The 20,868-nt window shown below is 39.5% G+C and overlaps 1 protein-coding gene across 1 annotated transcript in view; it reads right to left on the bottom strand.

Annotated features, from left to right (window-relative positions):
* The window catches only part of ANKUB1 (ankyrin repeat and ubiquitin domain containing 1), a 35,579-nt gene extending 17,412 nt beyond the window's left edge, over positions 1-18,167 (bottom strand). Inside the window, exons 1-3 of the mRNA XM_043996858.1 lie at positions 17,893-18,167; positions 7,171-7,314; positions 614-830 (exon numbers count right to left, since the gene is read on the bottom strand). Of these exons, the coding sequence (XP_043852793.1) occupies positions 614-830; positions 7,171-7,314; positions 17,893-17,982 (451 nt within the window). The 5' untranslated portion in view covers positions 17,983-18,167. The remainder of the gene's footprint in view (positions 1-613; positions 831-7,170; positions 7,315-17,892) is intronic.
* Positions 18,168-20,868: the final 2,701 nt, after the last annotated feature.

The following is a 20,868-nucleotide window of genomic DNA, read 5'->3' as shown; positions in this document are numbered from 1 at the left end:
AAAACCATTCTCAAATACTTGCTAGCTATGTGACCAAGCAAATCACTTAACCTCTTGCTGCCTTGGTTTCCTTTTTTGTAAAATGAAGATAAATATAGCACCTGGCTCCCAGGGTTATTGTGAGGATAAAATGAGATCATATTTATAAAGCATTTTGCAAATCTTAAAACACTATAAATGCTTGTTATTTTTTATGTTACCACTATATGAATTCTACAGTTTTGAAAAGCTAAAGCAAAGTACTACTAGTACCAAACTTACAACACAAATTCAACCTCATTATAACAAGTATCTTTAGATAGTATAACTAAAAGTCTTCCTTCTCTAGACCTTCCCTTTCTCCAATCCTCAACTCATTTACTTCAAGTAATATTCAGTATTACTCCTCTAAGCCTCAGTTTATTTATCTGTTAAATGGGGATATTAGAACCTACATTATATAAAAAATGTTATTATTTTTTATATTAATTTGAAGCCAAATTTCTGTACCCCCCCCCCCGCAAAAAAAAAAAGATTCAGACAAAACCTTGGAGTTTGTTGTATGATAAATTGACCTGTGATAAACAAGTTTTAGAAAGAGTTTCCAAAGTTAAAAAAAAATCATATACTGTACCTATATCTGTTTGGTAATCAATCAGTGTGTTACAGTCATACATCTCCCTTCCTTGAGGAGTCCGGAGACAGAAGATACTCACTGGAAAGCCACATCTCAGTGTTATCAGTGTTTTCAGATAGGATACTTTTTTACCAAGGAGGTAAATGTTTCCCATTATTGGTATTGTTTCTTGAGTTACGGCATTGTAGATGTAGAGGGTTGGTTTGTTTTCTTTCTAAGTGAGGGGAAAAAAGTAAAGAGAGTATGCATATTGAGGTATAACTTAGTCCTGCTGTCCAAGAAGCAGGGATGGGAAGAAAAGATTCAAGTTTCAAAGACCACTGAGCTGTACTCTATTCGTCTGTTGTTAAGATATTTGTCCTTTTGATTTTAATAATGAGAACAGCTAATATTTATATGTGCTATAAGGTTTGCATAACACCTTACATGTTATTTCATTTAATCTTCACAACAACCCAGGGAGGTAGGTGCTATCTGCCATTTCAGGGATGAGGAAATTTGATACTCAGAGGGGTTAGGTGACTTGTCCAGAGTTGTGCTAGTGACTAAGGAAGGATTTGAACCAGTTTTTCCTGATGTCCATTCCAACCCTCCATCTCCTATCCCTTCTAACTGATTCACTTAGGATTAAGAGTAACTTAGTTTGACTTGCTACTGAGTCCACAAACTAAGGGGATAAAGAGTTTAAATAACCTTGTGTCATTTTGTTTGGGAAAGAGCCCTGCTTCTCTCCAGTTTTATTGGAAATGTTTACTCCTGGGGGCAGCTAGGTGGATTCAGGACGACCTGAGTTCAAATTTGGCCTCAGACACTTGACACTAACTGTGTGACCCTGGGCAAGTCACTTAACCCTCATTGCCCACCAAAAAAACCCAAAGCAAACCAAAAAAAAGGAAATGTTTACTCCTTGTCCTTCATTTAGTTTCGTAAAAACTTCTGGCTTTGTCCCCTGTTGTTGTGTAGATGATGCAACAAAATTAGTGTAGCTAAGGCTCTTGAGCAGAAAAAGGTTACCGGAAAACTGTAAAGTTGGGGGCAAACTACCCCAGTCTTTCTTTTCACAAAACACACACAAATACACACATACACACACACACACACACACACACACACACCCTTATAAATTCTAAACGTTAATAAGCAGTAAGTTATTGTTTTCATTTTCTGAAGAAAGGGGAAGCCATGCCAAGTTCCCCAAAATTCTCAAAACTAGACACTCTACCCTCATCGTGAAAGTATAGTAGTTTCCTAGTCATATGAGTCAGCTTCATTTGAGTTCATTTCAATTCAAAAAGTAATCTTAGGTTTGAGACACTATGTCAGGAGCCAGAGATACAAAAACAAAACCTGCTCTCAAGAAGCTTACATTCTCCTAAGGATAGATAAATATATGTGTGTGTGTGTGTGTGTGTGTAAAACAAGGGCCTACCTCACTGTTTGCCTGTCAGTTGAGTTCAACAAACAATTCAGCTAATGTTTGTTGAATTGAGTCAATTGCCGGGCCAGCACTCCCTGAACCCTCCTCCTGTGGCTCTTCCTTCCTGAATAGATAGAATCAGAAGCAGCGTTTAAATTCTAGACCTCTAATTCCAAATCCAGTATTCCTCCCACTGTTTCATGTTGCCTCTTCAAAGTAGGTGTCACCTGTACAATGGTTATCATAATTTTTTTTTTCATTTTGCCAGACCTTTTTTTTTTCAAATTACATATAAAGATAGTTTTCAACATTCACTTTTGTAAGATTTTGAGTTCCAAATCACTCTCCTTTCCCTCCCCCCTTCTGAAGTCAGTTAGCAATCTGATAGAAATTATATATTACGATCATGTTAAACATATTTCCACATTAGTCTCTTTGTAAGAGAAGAGTCAGAACCAAAGGGAAAAAAAAAACACAAGAAAGAAGAAAGAACAATAACAAAAGTGAAAGTAATAAGCTTCCATCTGCAATCAGATTCCAGAGTTCTTTTTTCTGTATGTGGAGAGCATTTTCCTTCCTGAGCCTTTTGCCATTGTCTTGGATCATTGTATTGCTGAGAAGAGCTATGTGTATCACAGTTGATCATCACACAATGTTGTTGATACTGTGTATAATGTTCTCTTTGTTCTGCTCATTTCACTCAGCATCAATTCATGTAAGTCTTTCCAGGTTTTTCTGAAATCTGCCTGCTCATTGTTTTCTTTCTTTCTTCCTTCCTTCCTTCCTTCCTTCCTTCCTTCCTTCCTTCCTTCCTTCCTTCCTTCCTTCCTTCCTTCCTTCCTTCCTTCCTTCCTTCCTTTTTTCCTTCCTTTCTTTCTCTTTTTTTTGGGTGAGGCAATTGGGGTTAAGTGACTTGCCCAGGGTCACACAGCTAGTAAGTGTCAGGTGTATGAGGCCGGATTTGAACTCAGGTCCTCCTGAATCCAGGGCCAGTGCTCTATCCACTGCACCACCTAGCTGCCCCACTCCTTGTTTCTTATAGCACAATAGTATTCCATTACATTCATATACCACAACTTGTTTAGTCATTCCCCAATTGATAGGCATTCCCTTAATTTCCAATTCTTTGCCACCACAAAAAGAACAGCTTTAATTATTTTTATACATGTGGGTCCTTTCCCCTTTTTTATGATCTCTTTGGGATATAGACCTCATAGTGGTATTTCTGGTTCAAAGGGTATGCACAGTTTTTATAGCATTTTGGGCATGGTTCCAAATTACTCTCCAGAATGGTTGGATCAGTTCACAGCTCCACCAACAGTGCATTGGTGTTCCAATTCTGCAATGGGTATCATATTGCAAACCTTCTCAATGAGTAAGGGAGGGATGGAATTTGGAACTCCAAATTCTAAAAAAATTATACAATAATTGAATAATGATAATAAATAAACAAACAGTAAATTGAGAAAGATGGAAGGGGAAAAAACCCCAAAAGTATCTATCAGAGGCAGGTTTACCTGACTCCAGGACTGGCTCTCCATCCACTCAAACACAGGGCCTCTCTTATTTTAGAAGCATGAATTTAAAAGTATGGTTCACAAGGCTTTCCCTCATTCTCTTCTAGATGGAAGATGATAGGCTAAACTACCTCGTTCCTCACTTCATTACCCCACCCAAAATCACATTCATTTTCCCTTTGTTTCTATTATTTTTCTTCCATTGGGTCCCTCCAAAAAATGGGCCTTTTTTATAAGCGATAGTATGGCACTGTGGAAAGGGTGCTGCTGTGGGTATCAGAATAACTAACTGGGTTCAAATCCTGCCTCTGACAATTTCTTCTGCCTGTGTAACCTGAGGAAAGTCACCTAAACACCTCAATTTCATTCTCTATAAAAAAATGGGACAGTTGAATTAGACGGTCTCGGAAGTACCTTCTGGATCTATGATTCTTTTCTTAAAAACTATAATACTTTGTAAAGGAATTGTAAAAAAAAAAAGCCTTTGCAAAAGTCTAAGATAGTTACAAGATACCTTTCATAAGGTCATTTTGAATTGTTCATGTAATACCTTTAGGGGTAGAACAATTCCTGTAAAACTGGAAAAGGGCACTAGTTATTTTTTTTTTAATTGCCCAAAGGCAGATCACCCTTTCACACAATCACAACATAAAGACAAACACAACAAACAAAATGGAATATTCTCCAAATGTAGCTTATTACCAAATAGCTGCCGATATTCAGCATTTGATGAAAGTACTAAGGACAAGTTCTTACCCACAAGTATTTGGGGTAAGCTTAGAAGGATATTTTATTCATAGGCTAACTAATGTTTCCTAGTCCTGCCAGAAAAAAAAAACACAAAACAGTAAAGTGGCTTTTGTTTCCCTAAATTCTCAGTAGGCTTCTTGGAAGATGTGACCACAGCTTCCTGGGAGAACGTATATCTGATTGCATAAATAGCACCTAGGTTGCTGGCGATGTTTATGTATACAATTGTGCAATACAAGACTATGCTGTGGGAAGTGGCATGCCTTCAGTCACCTGAGCTAGATTAAGAAGTATACAGCTAGCAGAACAGCATTCTTTGAATCCTAGAATGTGTTTGTATGGTCCTTTTATTGAAGAAATCTGTTTGCCCATCTTGGACTGCAGCCACAGAGACGTGAGGTTTTTCTCCCTTATTGCATTGGCTGATGCTATTACAGAACCTCAGCAAGGGCTCAGACAAGCCTGAATCTGTCGTTGGCCGGTGTTTATGAGTTGGATGGTAGCTGTTTTCTGAGACAGTACAGTATTGTCCTGCATGAACCTAGTGACCAGAAATGGTATTAGGGTAGCTCTACAGAAGGGTGATGATTGGGATCAGCAAACATTCCATAAAACATTAGGAGAATTTATTAAATCCTGTGTCTTGGCAAGCTTCTACCCTGTAGGGTAGAAAGTACCCTCAGCTCTCCTGCTTGATCCTGCTGCTACTGTACTCTTTGGCTTCCCCTCTGGACTGCATGGGATCAGAGGCTTAGAATTGCAAGGGACCTTATTGATCAAGTCCAGAAATTCTTAGGGAGAGAATAGGTTTTGTTTTTGTTTTGTTTTGTTTTGTTTTATTTTTTAATTATAAAAGTATTTTATTATTTTCCAGTTACATGTAGAGATAGTTTTCAACACTTGTTTTTATAAGATTTCAAGTTTCAAATTTTTTCTCCCTCCCTTCCTGAGAGAGTAGTTTTTATGGCTATAAGTGGCTCTAGACATAGTAGAGTCCTACTGTCTTCTTAGGTGATCATAGGATTCAGAGATAGAAAGGTCTCCTCAGAGGTCATCCATGGATAGATTTCAGGGGTCTGTGAACTTAGATGGGGAAAAAAAATATTCATTTTGACTAACCTCTAACTGAAACAATGGTTTCCATCAATTACAAATATAGCAACAAAACATTATTCTGAGAAGGATCCATTGGCTTCATCAGACTGATAAAGAGGCCCATAACGCTAAGAAGGAGAAGAAGAACTCTTCTAGCCCAACTTCCTTATTTTACAGATGACAAATCTGAGGCCCAGAGAGTTTAAAAGCCAAGATCACACAATGAGGAAGTCGGTGGGGATGACATGAACCCAGCAGATATTCGTAATAAAGGCTGGGATGAGAACTCCCTGCTTATTCTAGTTTTTGTTCTGGCCCTCAGCTTCATTCACATGTCAAGAAGACTTTTGGAGTAAGGTCAGCCTCCTTAGCCCAGGCTCCCACAGAACTCTTGGTTTGGTTTGTTTTTGTTTTTGTTTTGTTTTTTTAAGGGAAGGATTCCCCCCAAGCTCATATTCAGTGATAATAGGAGTTGCAAGGAATTTTCTAACCTCTAGGGAGATTGTTTGGGACCCTCATCAACATCAGAAAGAGAAAGTTAAAAGAATAGATTGAATCTTTTCCTGGAACACTCTGCTGTCTTTCTTTAACTTCCTAGCTGGGTATGACAACTCTTCCCTAAAAGAACATCAATCCCCCTTCATAAGGAAGAGATTTTCTAGCCAGTTAAATTCAGCACCTGGGAGTGGAGAGCAATAGGTGACCTCGAGGAACTGAAGTAACCAATGACATCAGAGAATAGCCTGGTGACAGACTAAAAGTGATTCTTGGCAGAGACAATGTTCTGGGATAACTAAAGGCAACAAGGAGCAACAAAACGGTACCATCAGAGTACGTGAGCAGCTTTACAGCACTGGAGGTCTAAGATGTCCTGGCCACATGTCTTCTTTAGCTACACATGTTCTAGATGTCTGTGAGTTCCTGATGTGTGCTGACCATATATATGTTCTCTACAACTCTCTCCTCTAGTGGTGTGGTAAGAGTATATCCCATGTGTACATGGCCTATCTTTTCTTTTAGCCTCATTTGCCATGATGTTTGATTAAGTGTCTTGTTTTGAATTAGCACAACCTCTGGCTAACTAATAAAAGTAAATGCAGTACTGGGGGCTTCAAGTGGATCCTGACCCACGGAGTATCTTAAACTTGGAATAGCTTTTCTAAGCATCTACATGTGTGGAAAAGGGGCCCAGGTGGTAGAGAAGCATTGATATCAATGGTGATTAGGTTCTACATCATCAGTAAGACTGTGTTTCAAGTACATTATTGGTTAAATCTTCCCCTGAAGTTCACTGATATTTCTTCCTGTTGTTGGAGGTTGGCCCTGAGTTCTTTTTTTTTGTGGGGCAATGGGGGTTAAGTGACTTGCCCAGGGTCACACAGCTAGTAAGTATCAAGTGTCCGGGGTCAGATTTGAACTCAGGTCCTCCTGAATCCAGCGCCAGTGCTTTATCCACTGCGCCACCCAGCTGCCCCCGGCCTGTAAAATTAACCACCATTTATAAAATTGTTCCTAAGTTAGGAACAGCCCAAATTCAATTAGGGGATAGACAAGAGATCCTTCTACATTGTAATTATCTTGCAAAAGAACTCTTCAAAGATCCTTTTTACTCATTGATTTCCTTCTAAAGGACCTTGTTATTCTTTCTAATATCCTTATGTGTGGAGATATATTTAGGTAATAATAGTAACATTAAGCTTAGCTTAGGCAGATTAGCAATGATTTAGTGAAACCACAGATACAGAAAACTTCAATAACTACTACTCTGAGCATACCTTGACCAAGCACTTGAGATTTGAACCAAGTGATATTCCTACATCAGCAAGACTCCAGTTATCATTTAGGACAGCTCCAGCATACATCAGTTGTAGGTACCTCTTGCCTTGTTTATCCTCAGATAGTGGAATATGGAAATAATCCTTTAAATTAATAAGAAGAGATTGTGAAAAATAGGACACTGCCATGAAATTTCTAATAAAACCTTAAGTCAAAAATAGAAATTAAAATTTAAAAAATTATAAAAGCCTTAAATAGAAAAAGATACATTTTAAAAAATATTCAGATGGTTCAAACTTAGGAAAACCAAAATTTGAAATGGTTATTGTGAAATCCATAGTACTATGATCCGGCAAATGTATTGTCCCTGCATTAATACTTAGACCCAAATACTCTAATGGATCTGGGATTTCATCCATATATATAGTCCCTTCAGTGAATCAGATTGCAACCCATCCATGCAACCCTGTCCTATATGACTTGTCCATGTCCTCCCATAAATTTGACAAAAGGAAGCCATTCACTGTGTTGGGGGCATTCTCTTGGCATGGGGTGGGTACCAGTGAAGCAGCCAGGCTGTTTGTCCATCCCTCTCACTACCAGACATATCATCTGTTTTCACACAGATGTGTTCTTGACTACATCCTTTACTCTAGCTTTCCTTCATAATTCCCAGGTTGTAATACATTATTCACCAGGTACCTCTGCAGTTCTCTCATGTGAGATACTCATTTTCAGTTCTTTAAAGACTACAATACACCCAAGAATAGCAGAATACTTGCATTAAGAATGTGAAAGAATTTCAAGGAGAATTAGTTTTAATAATCTAAATACAAATATACACAGAGACATATATGCACACACACATAGACACACACAGAGTACTTAAATATAAGGTAATTTGGGAAAGAGGCCTCTAGCATTTGTGAGGAGTAGGGAGGATTTCATGCAGAAGATGGTGACTCAGCTACTTCTTAAAGATAAAGATAAAGATGGAGAGAGGGACTTTGAGAAAAGGAGGGGAGATAAGGAGGGGAGAGCATGGCAGGCATGGGGGATGGTCAGCACAAAGATACAGAGATAGGAGATGAAATGTTGAAAGTAAGGCACAAACTAAAAACCAGTTTGGCTGGATTTCAGAGTGTGGGAGTGGGAGTAATGTCCAGTAAGGATGGAAAGATAGGTTGGGAGCTGATGGTGTAGAGTTTAGAAAGCTAAACAAAGGAATTACCAGGCCAAGCACATCCTAAGAACTTAAATACTTTTCAAAAAACAAGAAAAAGACATTGAAGGAATAAGAATTGCCAAGGAGAAAACCAAACTATCATTCTGCAGATGATATGATGGTACACTTAGAGAAACCTAGAGAATCAAATAAAAGACTAGTTCAAACAATTAACAACTCTCAGCAAAGTTGCAGCATTCAAAATAAACCCGTAGAAATCATTGGTATTTCTATAAGTTACCAACAAAACCCAGCAGGAAGAGAGAGAAAGAGAAATTCTATTTAAGATAACTACAGACAGTAGAAAATACTTTGGACTTTACCTGCCAAGACAAATCCAGGAACTATACAAACACAATTATAAAATACTTCTCACACAAATAAAGACAGATCTAAACATCTGGAGACATATTCACTGTTCATGGGTAGTCCAAGCCAGTATAATAAAAATGAGAATTCTACCAAAATTAATTTACCTATGAAGTGCCATACCAACCAAACTACCAAAGAATCATTTTAGAGAGTTAGAAAAAAATAATAACAAATTTTATTTGGAAGAACAAAAGGTCAAGAATATCGAGGGAATCTGTTCTCTAATAAGATTTATTTTAGTGTATATAATAATAATCATTCATATAATACTATAACTCATATTTACATAGCACTCTCTGGTTTGCCAAGTACTTTGCTCACAATAACCCTATGAGATGAACAGTACAAGTATTATTCTGTTTTACAGATTCAAAAATTGAGATTCAAATATATTCAGTTAATCGGCCATCATCACAAGGTTACCAAGTGTCAGGGTTGAGATTATTACCCAGGTCTCCTTACTTTAAGTTGACTCTTTGTTATTTTCATCATACAACACAATACAATAAAAATGTATTAAGTGCCTACTATGTGTTAGACGTTATGCTAAATATAACATGCTGCCTCTCAGGAAGAAGTGTAAAATCTTATACTTTCCATGAGCACAAACTTGGGTAGGATTTGAGGCGATATAACATTTTGAATTACAAACAATAGGTGTTGTTAAGAACACTCAAGTTGGCCAACTGGTACTTGTCCCTTTCTACTCTTTCCGCCCCTTGTGGAAGGAGCTGGAGCAACACCTCCCACACCATTCCAGTCTCTCTTTTTTTTTTTTGCGGGGCAATGGGGGTTAAGTGACTTGCCCAGGGTCACACAGCTAGTAAGTGTCAAGTGTCTGAGGCCGGATTTGAACTCAGGTACTCCTGAATCCAGGGCCGGTGCTTTATCCACTGCGCCGCCTCCCCACCCCCCCAGTCTCTTCTTACAAGGCCAGTTCAGGGTGTGACTATCTCTGGTCAATACCTTTTGTTCCCAGCTCTCTCTATTTTTAAGATCAAGGTTGGAGATTTAATCAGCCAAACCATGTTACAACAATTCCTTTGCTTTTAATCTAGGTACAATATAATGTCTATCTGGATCCTTTCTTTGCTATTATTCAATGAAAAATGATGAGTAGAATAAAAATACTGCAAAGCCCCCAGTTACAATAATTCCTACATTCTGACCTAATATTTAAATTGTATGTATTTCCAACTAACCCCTGGCTTCCTCCATTCTTCTTTTCAAAGCACAGACTGGGAGGGGCAGGGGAAGGAATAAGTATCTATACAGTGCCTATTATGTACCAAGCACTGTGTTAATACCTTTACAAATATTATCACATTAAGTATCCAGATGTGTAATGCAAGCCCTCATGACTATGCATGAGGTTTTTCATGAAGCAAAGTTAATGTAAAGGAAATAGCTTAGATAAAAAGAAATGAGGGGGGGAAATCGATAACAGCTCCTATTATCAGATAGATGTGGGGAGGGAAAGTGAGGAAAGGATAGATATTTTGGAATTGCCTTCAGACCTTGAAGAAATGATTATAAGGGAAAGGAATAAGCGTAAATGCTTATTAATATTATTTTATTAATTGTAATAAGTGTTCATTAATGTTACTAATTTATTTTCAGAAGCTTCAGTCCTAATCCTTTGTTCCAAGGCACCTTGAGAAAGCCAACCAAACATGGTGATAGCATTGCTCTTTGTCACATCTTAGTTTCCCCCTCTCCCAGAGTCTTTTCATGATTAAAAAAATATCTCCTATACCTATATTTTAAAGGGTTTTTTAAAAGCATAAATGAGTGTTGTACTTTATCAAAGGTTTTTAATGCATCTATTGAGATAATCATATGGTATTAAATTTTTTTATTTTAATATGATTATGTTGATTGTTTTCCTAATGCTGAAACATCCTTGCATCACTTATGTAAATCAATTTTATTATAATGAATATCTTCTCTTTCTATTTGATCAGCCATAACTCCTCCACTATCATTTTTCTCCTTAATTCAGCTCATTAGGTACCTAGCAGGGGACTGAAAACACTGCCTCCCTCACTGTTTCTTCTTCTCATCCCATTTAGTCCCAGGTTCTTCTTCACAGTATCCTCTTCCTTCAGACTAAATTCTCTTTTTCAAAACTCTTGGATGTAACTCAAGCCCACCTCCCAGCCCAAACTTCAGCATAGTCCAAATCTCTCTCAGGGCTGAGAAGAAACACTTGACCTCTTGAACCAACTATTCTAGAATTGTAGTTAGTTTTCTAACCCATATTACAGCATAAAAATTATTTAGGGAGTTTAGTAGATCATAATCTCAATATGAGTCAATTGTGCAACATGGTGGCCCCCAAAGCTAATGTCATCTTGGGCTGCATTAATAGAAACAATAAGGTACAGAAAGAGGGATAATTCTGTTCCATTCAATATCAGTCAGACTACACCTGGAATATTGTGTTCAGCTAAAGGCATCACATTTTAGGAGTGATATTGACAAAGGTGGTTGACTAGGATGGTGAGATTACAAATTATGCCATATAAAGATCAGTTGAGCAATTTGGAATGTTTAAACTGGAGAAAAGAAGACTGGGAGTGAGGGAGGAAGAAGATATGATAGCTTTCTTCAAGTATTTAAGGGACTGTCATTTCAGTTCTAATATTTATGAAAAAGGAATAAGCTCTGTTTCACTTGGTATAGGGAGGATAATTAGGAGCAATAGGTGGTAGGTGCAAAAAGGAAGACTTTGTTTGATAGGACAAAATTATTGCCCCCCACATTAGTGTTATCTAAAATTAGAATTGGGCTTCCAGAAAAGTCTGGAAAACCATTTGTTGAATGTATGGTAGAAAGGATTCTTCTTTAGGCATTGGTTGCACTGGACGGTCTCTAAGGTTCTTTCTAACTCAGAGAGATTCTGTGATTCCATGATTTGATGGTTCATTGAGATCACAGACCCATCAAAATAGCCAAGTGTCAATCCACATAGTTGGATAGGAAACAGTGCTAAATTTTGGAGGGCTCTGGGTACTAGATAGAGAACACTGGTGGATGGGGATGAGGGGAAGCTTTAGGTTCAAAAGTGACACTTGAGTTCAGGCTGAAAGAAGTTGGAGATTTTAAGGTGTAGCAGTGAGGGGAAAAAATCCTCCTGTAATTGAGGATAGTTTATCCAGAGGTGCAGGAGAGGAAATGTGGCATGTGGGGAAGAGCAGGTAAGCCTGGCAAAGTCGAGAACATGAGGATGTGAGACCATTCCAGAAAGATAAGCTGAAGGCAGATTGAGAAGGACTTTAGATGTCAAATAGAAGAGTTTGTTTTTTATCCCAGAAGTTAAATAGGAAGCCATCGAATGTTCATGAGGAGGGCACTAATGTGGTCCAACTTCTACTTTAGGAATATCAATCAATGTTTCAGCTGATTGAAGGATGTATAGGAGATAAGAGAGGCTGGATCCAGTAAGACCATCTGGGAGACTGTTGCAATAGTTTAGGTGAGAAGCGATAAGGGCCTCAAATTCAGTGGTGGTTGTCATAGTGGAAAGATAGGAATGGATGGAAGAGATGTTGGGAAGGTGGAAGTGACAAGACATGGCAATTAATTGTAAATAGGGGGCTGCAATGGATAGAGCACTAACCCTAGAGTCAGGAAGAACTCAGTTCAAATTTGGCCTTAGACATTTATTATCTGTGTGACCGTGGGCAAGTCACTTAACCCCAATTGCCTCCAAAAATTCTAAATGGAGGTCAGGGACAAGGAAGGGTCATAGATGACACTGAGTTTTAAACATGGATGACTAGAATTATGGTTCTTATAGCAGGAATAAGGCAGTTAGAAAGAAGGTTGGGTTTAGGATAAAAGTTAATGAATTCTCTTTTGGATATTTTGAGTTTGAGGTGTCCATTGGGCATCCTGGTCAAGATTCCCAACAGGAAGTTGGTGATGTGAGAGCAAGAGAGAGATGAGAACTGGATCTGTAAATCTGGGAGTCATCTGCATAGAGATAATGCTTGAACCAACAGAGGCAGCAAAGGAAACTTAGAAAGAGTGTTCAGGCAAGTGAGAAGAGAATCAGGAGGGTAATGTCAGGAAAACTCATTGAGGAAATGTATATAGGTGCCTATTCTCTCATATTCTTTCAGGCAAATGGAATGCACTCCCTTCTCACCTCTGCCTTTTTGGAATCTCTAGATTTCTTCATAGTTTATCTCATGCTCAACCTTCTCAATGAAGCCTTTTATGAGCCCTCCCAGCCCCAAGTATCTCTTCCAAAATTAAAGGTATTTCTGCCATAACAGTCGTGACATAGGTATTCCTAAAAATCAACTCACTGTGCCACATTGCACAATAAAATTCACAGGGCTTATGGGGGATATAGGGTTAGGGGCACAACAGTCCTGGAGAAGCCACCACAACCTTGACTTGAGGAACTCTCATGGAAGGATCCTGGTCAATGATGATGTAGCTGCCCCATAAGGGACATAGATAGGATCATCCTTTGACCAGAAACAAAAGACCTTTGGTACAGCCTCTGGGGGACACCTACCCCACTACCCTCACAATACTGGGTCCATTGTCCTGGAGGCCATGTGCCCTAACCATCTCTGGCTGGGACTTTCCTCAGGCAAGTGGATCTCGGATACTGGATCTAAAGAGGTTGAGTCATTGTGGTATCTGTTCTGGTGTGGGGGATTGGGAGCTCCTTGTTTTTGCTTCCTGGCCTGCCTCTCCAAACCCCCATCTCTCATTTCCCTAAGTTGTTTGTCCCACTCTCCCCAACAGATCTCAATTCATCCTGGGTGGAGAAAGATGGCCAGTGCAGCACTTTCTCCTAGTTGGTCGGAGCCAGACATCTCTTCCCATAGGCAGCAAGGCATGCTGGTTGGGTGCACCTCGATCTTCCTTGGCACTAAAGAAACTTTCTACAGTCCTCACCTTTCTCTGTCGGCTCATCTTGCCTTTCTTTTACTTGACTTTTAGCTCCTTAAAGTGAGGCACTGTTTCCAGGCTGCACTATCCCAAGCTTCAGAAGGTCCCAGGTGATATGATTTAAGGAGGATCAGGTTCTTCATGTGCCTGGCCTGTTCCCTGGTCCTCAGATGACCCCAGACCAACTTGCTAATCAACCAACTTTGTGTGTTGTGGTTGTCAGCTCCAACGAGCCTGTGCCCCTCCCCCACCTGGGCCATTGCTACTCAAACCTACCTCCTGGTTCCCAGCAGGGGTGAAAAACCCAAGTTCTGCCTCAGCACCAGCATAGACCCCTGTAATCTCCCCCCTGCCAAGGGCTCAGCCCTCTCACCAGACTGTGAGCTTAGTTCCAAAGGACACTGGCACTGCAGCTGATTCAGAGGCTCTGGGGGGGGGGGTCTCTTTCTCTGGTGAGGCCTTCCTGGGCCTGGATCTGTGTCAGGGTAACTGTGGGGTTGGGCTCCACTCCTGTATCAGCACAGCAGTTCCCTCCTTCTGACCTTCTAAGCCTTTCTTGGTTAGAAGATGATTTCAGCACATTCTTCTGTGGGTTTTGCTGCTCCAGGAATTGTCCTATGGCATTATTTTCCAAACTGTTTCTTAATACAGCAAGCAGGTTGGAGCAAATTAGAGTTTTCTAAACAAGTGTCATAGCAGAACTGCCTATCCTTTGGTTTATTTTGTATACAGTTACCTTATGTTTTCTCCCAGATTGAGGGGAGGTATTGTTTCATGTTTATCTTTGTATCTCCAATGCCTATAGAGTGCCTGGCGCATAGTAGGAATTTAATAAATGCTTATTGATTGTGATATGAAAGGATTTAGCTATGCAAGACTGAAGAACTTTGTGAATTTCTACCTTTCTGAAGCTTAATGACCTTGAAATAAAAGTGAAACGTCTGAATCAGCATCCAAAATGTCCTTCTATATTAGGTAAGTCACGCTGGCAAACACATCCATTAATTCCCAGTGCAGTTCTAACTGGTTTCCTTGACTTCACTCTTTCCTGTTTCCTGTTCATCCTTCACACAGCTATCAAAGAAGGTTCCTAATCCAGAGAAATTTTCATTCCCCAACTCAAAAACTTCACTAGAAGTTTAATGAATTAATTAAAAACTCCTTAATCTGACATTCCAGGTCCGTCCCAATCTTCCTCCAACTTTCCTAGAGCCTTATTTCACACCACCACCTCTTATACATTTTATGCTTCAGCCAAACTTGGTTACATTCCCATTCTGACTACCCTTACCTTGCCCCCTGCTATATATTTACTTACACAGTCTCTGTTTCAACATGGGAAATGGGCTTCTCCTGTATCTCTTGCCTGATGAAGTCCTTATCTTTATTCCAAGGTTAGCTAACACATCCCCTTCCTGGGGCCTTCCTTAATCTCCTGATTTTAAAATGACCCTGGGGGTAGCTAGGTGGCACAGTGGATAAAGCATCAGCCCTGGATTCAGGAGGAGCTGAGTTCAAATTCGGCCTCAGACACTTGACACTTACTAGCTGTGTGACACTGAGCAATGTCACTTAACCCTCATTCCCCCCACCCACCCACACACACACACAAAGACCTTCCTTAAACCTTTCATGACATTCTATTTTTCCCACCCTCTTTTTGGACTGGATTGGATCAAGGTCAGACAACATGATTGTTGGCTAGACAGCTTTACCTGGCTTTAGTAAAGCTGGTTTTTTAGTTCTCCTGCTATCTATGAGAATATCAAATTGGTTATTTCCCATATTGGGTCACCTGTTTGTTGACACAGCTTATTGTGTGCTAGTGGAATCTCTTTATTAGGGCACCTCCAATTATTCAGGTGACTGAACTCTCAGTGGTAGGTCCTGACCAGTCAAGCTAGGGTCAAGGTGGCAAAAGGGAAAACATTTGGTTAGAATTTCTCTGCTGCCCAGTTTGAATATTTAAACATTACTATCACTAAATGGTGGGCAGCTAGGTGGCATAGTGGATAGAACACCAAGCCTGGAGTGAAGGAAGACCCGAGTTCAAACTTGGCCTCATACACTTACTAGCTGTGGGACTCGAGACAAGTCACATGACCCTGTTTGTCTCAGTTTTCTCATCTGTAAAATCTGGAGAAAGAAATGGCAAACCACTCCATACCTTTGCTAAGAAAATCCCAAATAGGGTCACAAAGAGTCAGAAATGATTGAAAACAACTGAACAACAACAAATCACTACATTTATAAAGAATATTTGGAATAAACATTGTATAAATCATAAACCTAGTTAGTTTACTTGCCTGCTATAAGCACCGAAGGTCAGTCAACACCCTAGCAGGAATTTTAGTTTTGACAATAGCATGACAGGAGGGAAATAGGAAGAAAAGAGAGAGAGAATGAGAATGAGAGAGAGAAAGAGCCCTGGGAGAAATCAGGGGAGATCTGAGGTCCACTCTCCTCAAGTTGTATAATCCAATAAACATTTGAATATCACCTTCTGTGTATAACGTACTATGCTTTTTAAAGAAAAATAAGACAGTCTGGTTTTCAAGGAATTTACAGTCCTAATCAAATCACCAGTGAAGTTTAGATGCCCTATCTCCAACAGTATAGAAGCAGTCAAATTCTACAAAAGAGTACTTTAAAAATTATTATTATTATTATTATCATAAAAGTATTTTATTATTTTCTAGTTACATGTAGAAATAAATAGTTTTCAACATTTCTAGTTTCCAAAAGAGTTCTTTTTTACCCAGGAAATGCATCACTGGGTTATCATGTGAGTTACTTGTTTACTAAAGGGATTTCTTTGAAGCCTAGCAATCTTAGGTCACACTGGGCCGTTCCTGCTTTTTTTCCTTGTTGCTTTAAGTGTTTGTCTGATTCCTATAGGCTCTGTCACAACTCAAATATTTCCTAAAGGCAAGTGAGTTAATTTTGTTATATTCAGGTTACCTCTCTGTATCCTTATCTCAGACTAAGATGGTTAAGTGTGGTCAGAGGTCCTAAGGCCATACCCCACATGTGATGAGGCAGGTTTTTCATTAAAATGTATTCAGACCATCTTTGAGACTTAATAGGCCCAGAGGGTCAAAGGACTAGTCAGTTGGTATAGTACAAAAGCTGGTCCTACTTCTCCCTCAGGCTTCTGACTGGAGTACCAGCATGGGTAACACCAAGGCAGAGAAGCTTGGCTCAACAGACTCATTACTGTGTCCTTGCCAGATATCCTTCCCCTGCTGTCCTTTGTTGAACATCCTGTCAGAAGTTCCTTCTGTCTCTCATTCTGCTCCAGTCTTGACTCTGTGCTACCAGTCAGAGTTGCTCAATTCATCACAAGAATCATGACTTTAGAGAGCTGATGGTAAAACATGACCTCACACCCTTCTGCAAACAGAGGCATGGAATGAGGCACACATTGTCAGACATGACCAATGAGTTGATTTGTTTTGCTTGACTGTACTCCTTTGCTATAAGAAAGGGCTCCATTGTATGTGTATGTGTGTATTGGGGAAGGGGTCAATAAAAAGTGACAATGATGTAGAAAAAGAAAAGAGCATCCATAAAACATATAAAATGAGTTTTTAAAAGGTATATGGCAAGTGAATGAGTCAACTTTTCTTTTCTTTTTTTTTTTTTTGTGAGGCAATTGGGGTTAAGTGACTTGCCCAGGGTCACACAGCTAGTAAGTGTCAAGTGTCTGAGGCCGGATTTGAACTCAGGTCCTCCTGAATCCAGGGCCAGTGCTTTATCCACTGTGCCACCTAGCTGCCCCTCACATTTTCAACTTTCTGTTTATTTAGAAGGGAAAGTTACAAGGCAACTAGATTGTGCTATAGAGTACTGAGGTTAGAGTCAGGAAGACCTGAATTCAAATCCTGTCTCAGGCATTTCATGAGTTGTGAGACCCCTGGGCAATTCACTTAAATTCTTAGCTTCAGTTTCCTTTTGTATCAAATGAAGACGGTTGGATTCAGTGGTGTCTAAGGGCCCTTCCAGCTCTCCATATGGCTATCTCTACAGTACTTCTCCCACAGGGCTGTGTGGAAATTGAAATGAGATAATGTTTGTAAAGTGATTTGCAAATCTGTAGAAACATCAGTGGTCATTATTTTTACGAGAATATATACCACAGTTCATGAACCTTAAATGACAAAAGGAGAAATGAATCAGTGTCTCATAGGTTAACCAATGAAGCGCTTACCTTTATCATCAGCTTTACAGCTCGGACTGTGTCCCCTGCTGCAACATCAAAAGGTTCAAAAGATCCCTCAAAAGAAATGAAAATCCTCATTTTATAATTGCCTGTTTTAAAAAAAAAAATCCAAAGGATCTTGCTGAGCTAACAAAACACACTTGCAAAAGTCTTCATTTGCACAATGGAGGGCAAAAAAATGATAACCAGCTGCAGCTATAAATATCTCACCACAAAGCCTAGCTTCTCTTCCAGGAGAAGGACTGATTTCCCAGGGAAAGTCCCACAGTACCAGGCGACCGCAGACAGTAGTTACATTGTGCTCAGGGAACCAAAGTGAGAGTAGGCTAACACCACCCCATGCTCAGATTAAGGGAACCAATTGAATTCTCACTGGTGAAGGCAAGTCTGAACCACCTCCTAGCACACACATTACAAACATTGGCTGCCCAGATCTCACTGATATTATAATAAGTGACACCTACTTGTTCTTGGCTTCATATTTGCTCTGGCAGAACAGAGTCAATCACCAAATCTTTGGAGAATGATGGAAGAGTACGTGCAGGTCATCAGGCTAAACCTAAATTGATTTTGGTGACTGCAGTAATCCTTAAAGTATTCTGTAAATAACTCTGAGGCAAGGCATTCTGGTTTCCATAACAACTTTGCACACTTCATTCCCTGATGACATTTCTAAGCTTGTTTTTTGCAGAGGGCAGAACAGTGACGCCTTACACCAAGGAGATGAATGTGTGGGCAAGTGATTCTATTGTTTCCTCTGCCCATCTCTGCACAATGGGAGCTGCCATTTAACAACACAATATTACTCTGTGTTTCCTCCTTCACTTTTCTGTTTTATAAGACTTAGAACACTCAACCATTGTTATCTCATTCATCTTCAGAACCCTCCTGTGATGTTCATAGAAAGTATTTTCAACTCTATTGTATAAAGAACCAACAAACAAAGCAAAGTTAGGGAGTTACTCAGGCTTATATAAAGTAAATAAATGCTATTTGTTAGGATTAAAGCTTGACCTTGTGGGCCATCTACAGCCAGAGGTCACGACCTAGATAAAGATGTAGCAAAAGAGAGAGAATCAGGCCAAAAACCTAGACAGAAGAGAGAATCAAGGCAGAGAGAGTGATCAAAGGCATTATATATGCATGTGTCCATTTTTGTGTATATAAATATATCTATCTATGAATATACATTATTACTTTTCTATCTAATATTTTCTCCCCTCCAAAAAGTATGTTACCTCCTCAATGTCAGGTTACTTGTTATTTTACCTTTGTATTCATGGTGCTTAGAACATTGCCTAACAAATTGTTCATTCTTTTTAAATGTTTATTGCATCAAATGAAATATAGAAATAAAAATTATTGATATAGTTATACCAAAAAAAATTTAAAGCTTGGACCTGTTGCATACCTAGTTGGGGAGGGGGGGGGAGATGCTGTTAGTATTGAGAGAAGGTTAGAATCTCAAGACTTGAAGGGTAGGCCTTCAATGGAAAGCACATGGAATAGATAAGTAGTGTACATCAAATCATCTGAGAACTGCCTATTTTCAGGGAGTTTACTCTTTTTTGTTTGTTTGTTTGTTTTTTACTGAGGCAGTTGGGGTTAAGTGACTTGCCCAGGGTCACTCAGCTAGTAAGTGTCAAGTGTCTGAGGCTGGATTTGAACTCAGGCCCTCCTGAATCCAGGGCCAATCCTTTATCCACTGTGCCACCTAGCTGCCCTAGGGAGTTTACTCTTAATAATTACATATATAGGTAATCATTCACTGACTGGCTAGAAACTCCACTTTTTGGGTCTTAAAGTCACAGTAAAGAAGATAAAATCATCTTAAGTGCCTAACAATTTATACATCTTTTTTACTTCTAAACCAATTCTTTTGGGGGCAGCTAGGTGGCACAGTAGATAAAGCACAGGCCCTGGATTCAGGAGGACCTGAGTTCAAATCCAGCCCTCAGACACTTGACACTAGCTGTGTCACCCTGGACAAGTCACTTAACCCTCATTGCTCCCCCCACCCCCCAAAAAATCCTTTTGCTTTTCTTTCTCCCATGGTACCAAGGGATTTGGAAGGAGACAGAAAAAATATCTTTAATGATTGGGAATACATCATTTTGGGAATAGGTTTCTTCCTATATGTCACAGGATTCAATCATAAATATATCATGAATGGTTTGACATCAGAAGTCAAACCAGTATTTTCCTTCAACGTTCTAAATGTTAAACATTGGCTTTTCTTTAAAAATCCTTTCAATATGAACTCAATTCTCCTAATCCTCATTTTACAAAGGAGTTACAATCCACTCTCTGGCACTTATTAATTCAGTCACTTTGGGCAAGGGAAGAGAAGGGAATAGGCATTTATTAAACATTTACAATGTACTAGGCACTGTCCTCAAGTCTTTACAAATATTATCTCATTTAAGTTACTCAATAGCCCATGTTTATATAATGCTTGAGAGAAATTAATATTATACTATTATATTGATAACTAATTATTAGTTTGTGATCTACACTCTGTCTTCTTATTCTGTTAAAACTCAACTCCAGAAAAGGTCAGTCATCCTCTGAATGGCATGGCTGAGAGACTGAGATGGCTCCCAACACTTAAGGTACATGGGCGGCACCCCACCCAACTGGAAGACTTACTTTCTGTTTAGAGTATAAACAGAATCCAGTCTGGGCGAGCCTTTGCCTGGAGGAAGAACTCCCTGCCCTTGACCCCCCTCCATTAGAGTTTAGGGCAACTCAGCTCAGGAAGGAGAAAACCAGCTAGAGAGGTGTGGAGGGAGATAGCTTCTCCTTGCCCAGATGCCTTGAGGCTGCTGAGTCTCACAATCGAGCAGGAGGAGTTGAAGACTTTGGCCCACCTCCTCATTCAATGTCCACCAATCAGGGTTGATTTTTCACTTGTCAGAGGTGTTCCCTTTCAGAATGGGTTTACAGCATTTCAGAGTCTCTCTT

Source organism: Dromiciops gliroides, chromosome 3 (assembly GCF_019393635.1).
Source record: "Dromiciops gliroides isolate mDroGli1 chromosome 3, mDroGli1.pri, whole genome shotgun sequence".
Lineage (NCBI taxonomy): Eukaryota > Metazoa > Chordata > Mammalia > Microbiotheria > Microbiotheriidae > Dromiciops > Dromiciops gliroides.
Note: the sequence above shows the minus strand (reverse complement) of the source record. Positions and strands in the feature narration are given on the sequence as shown.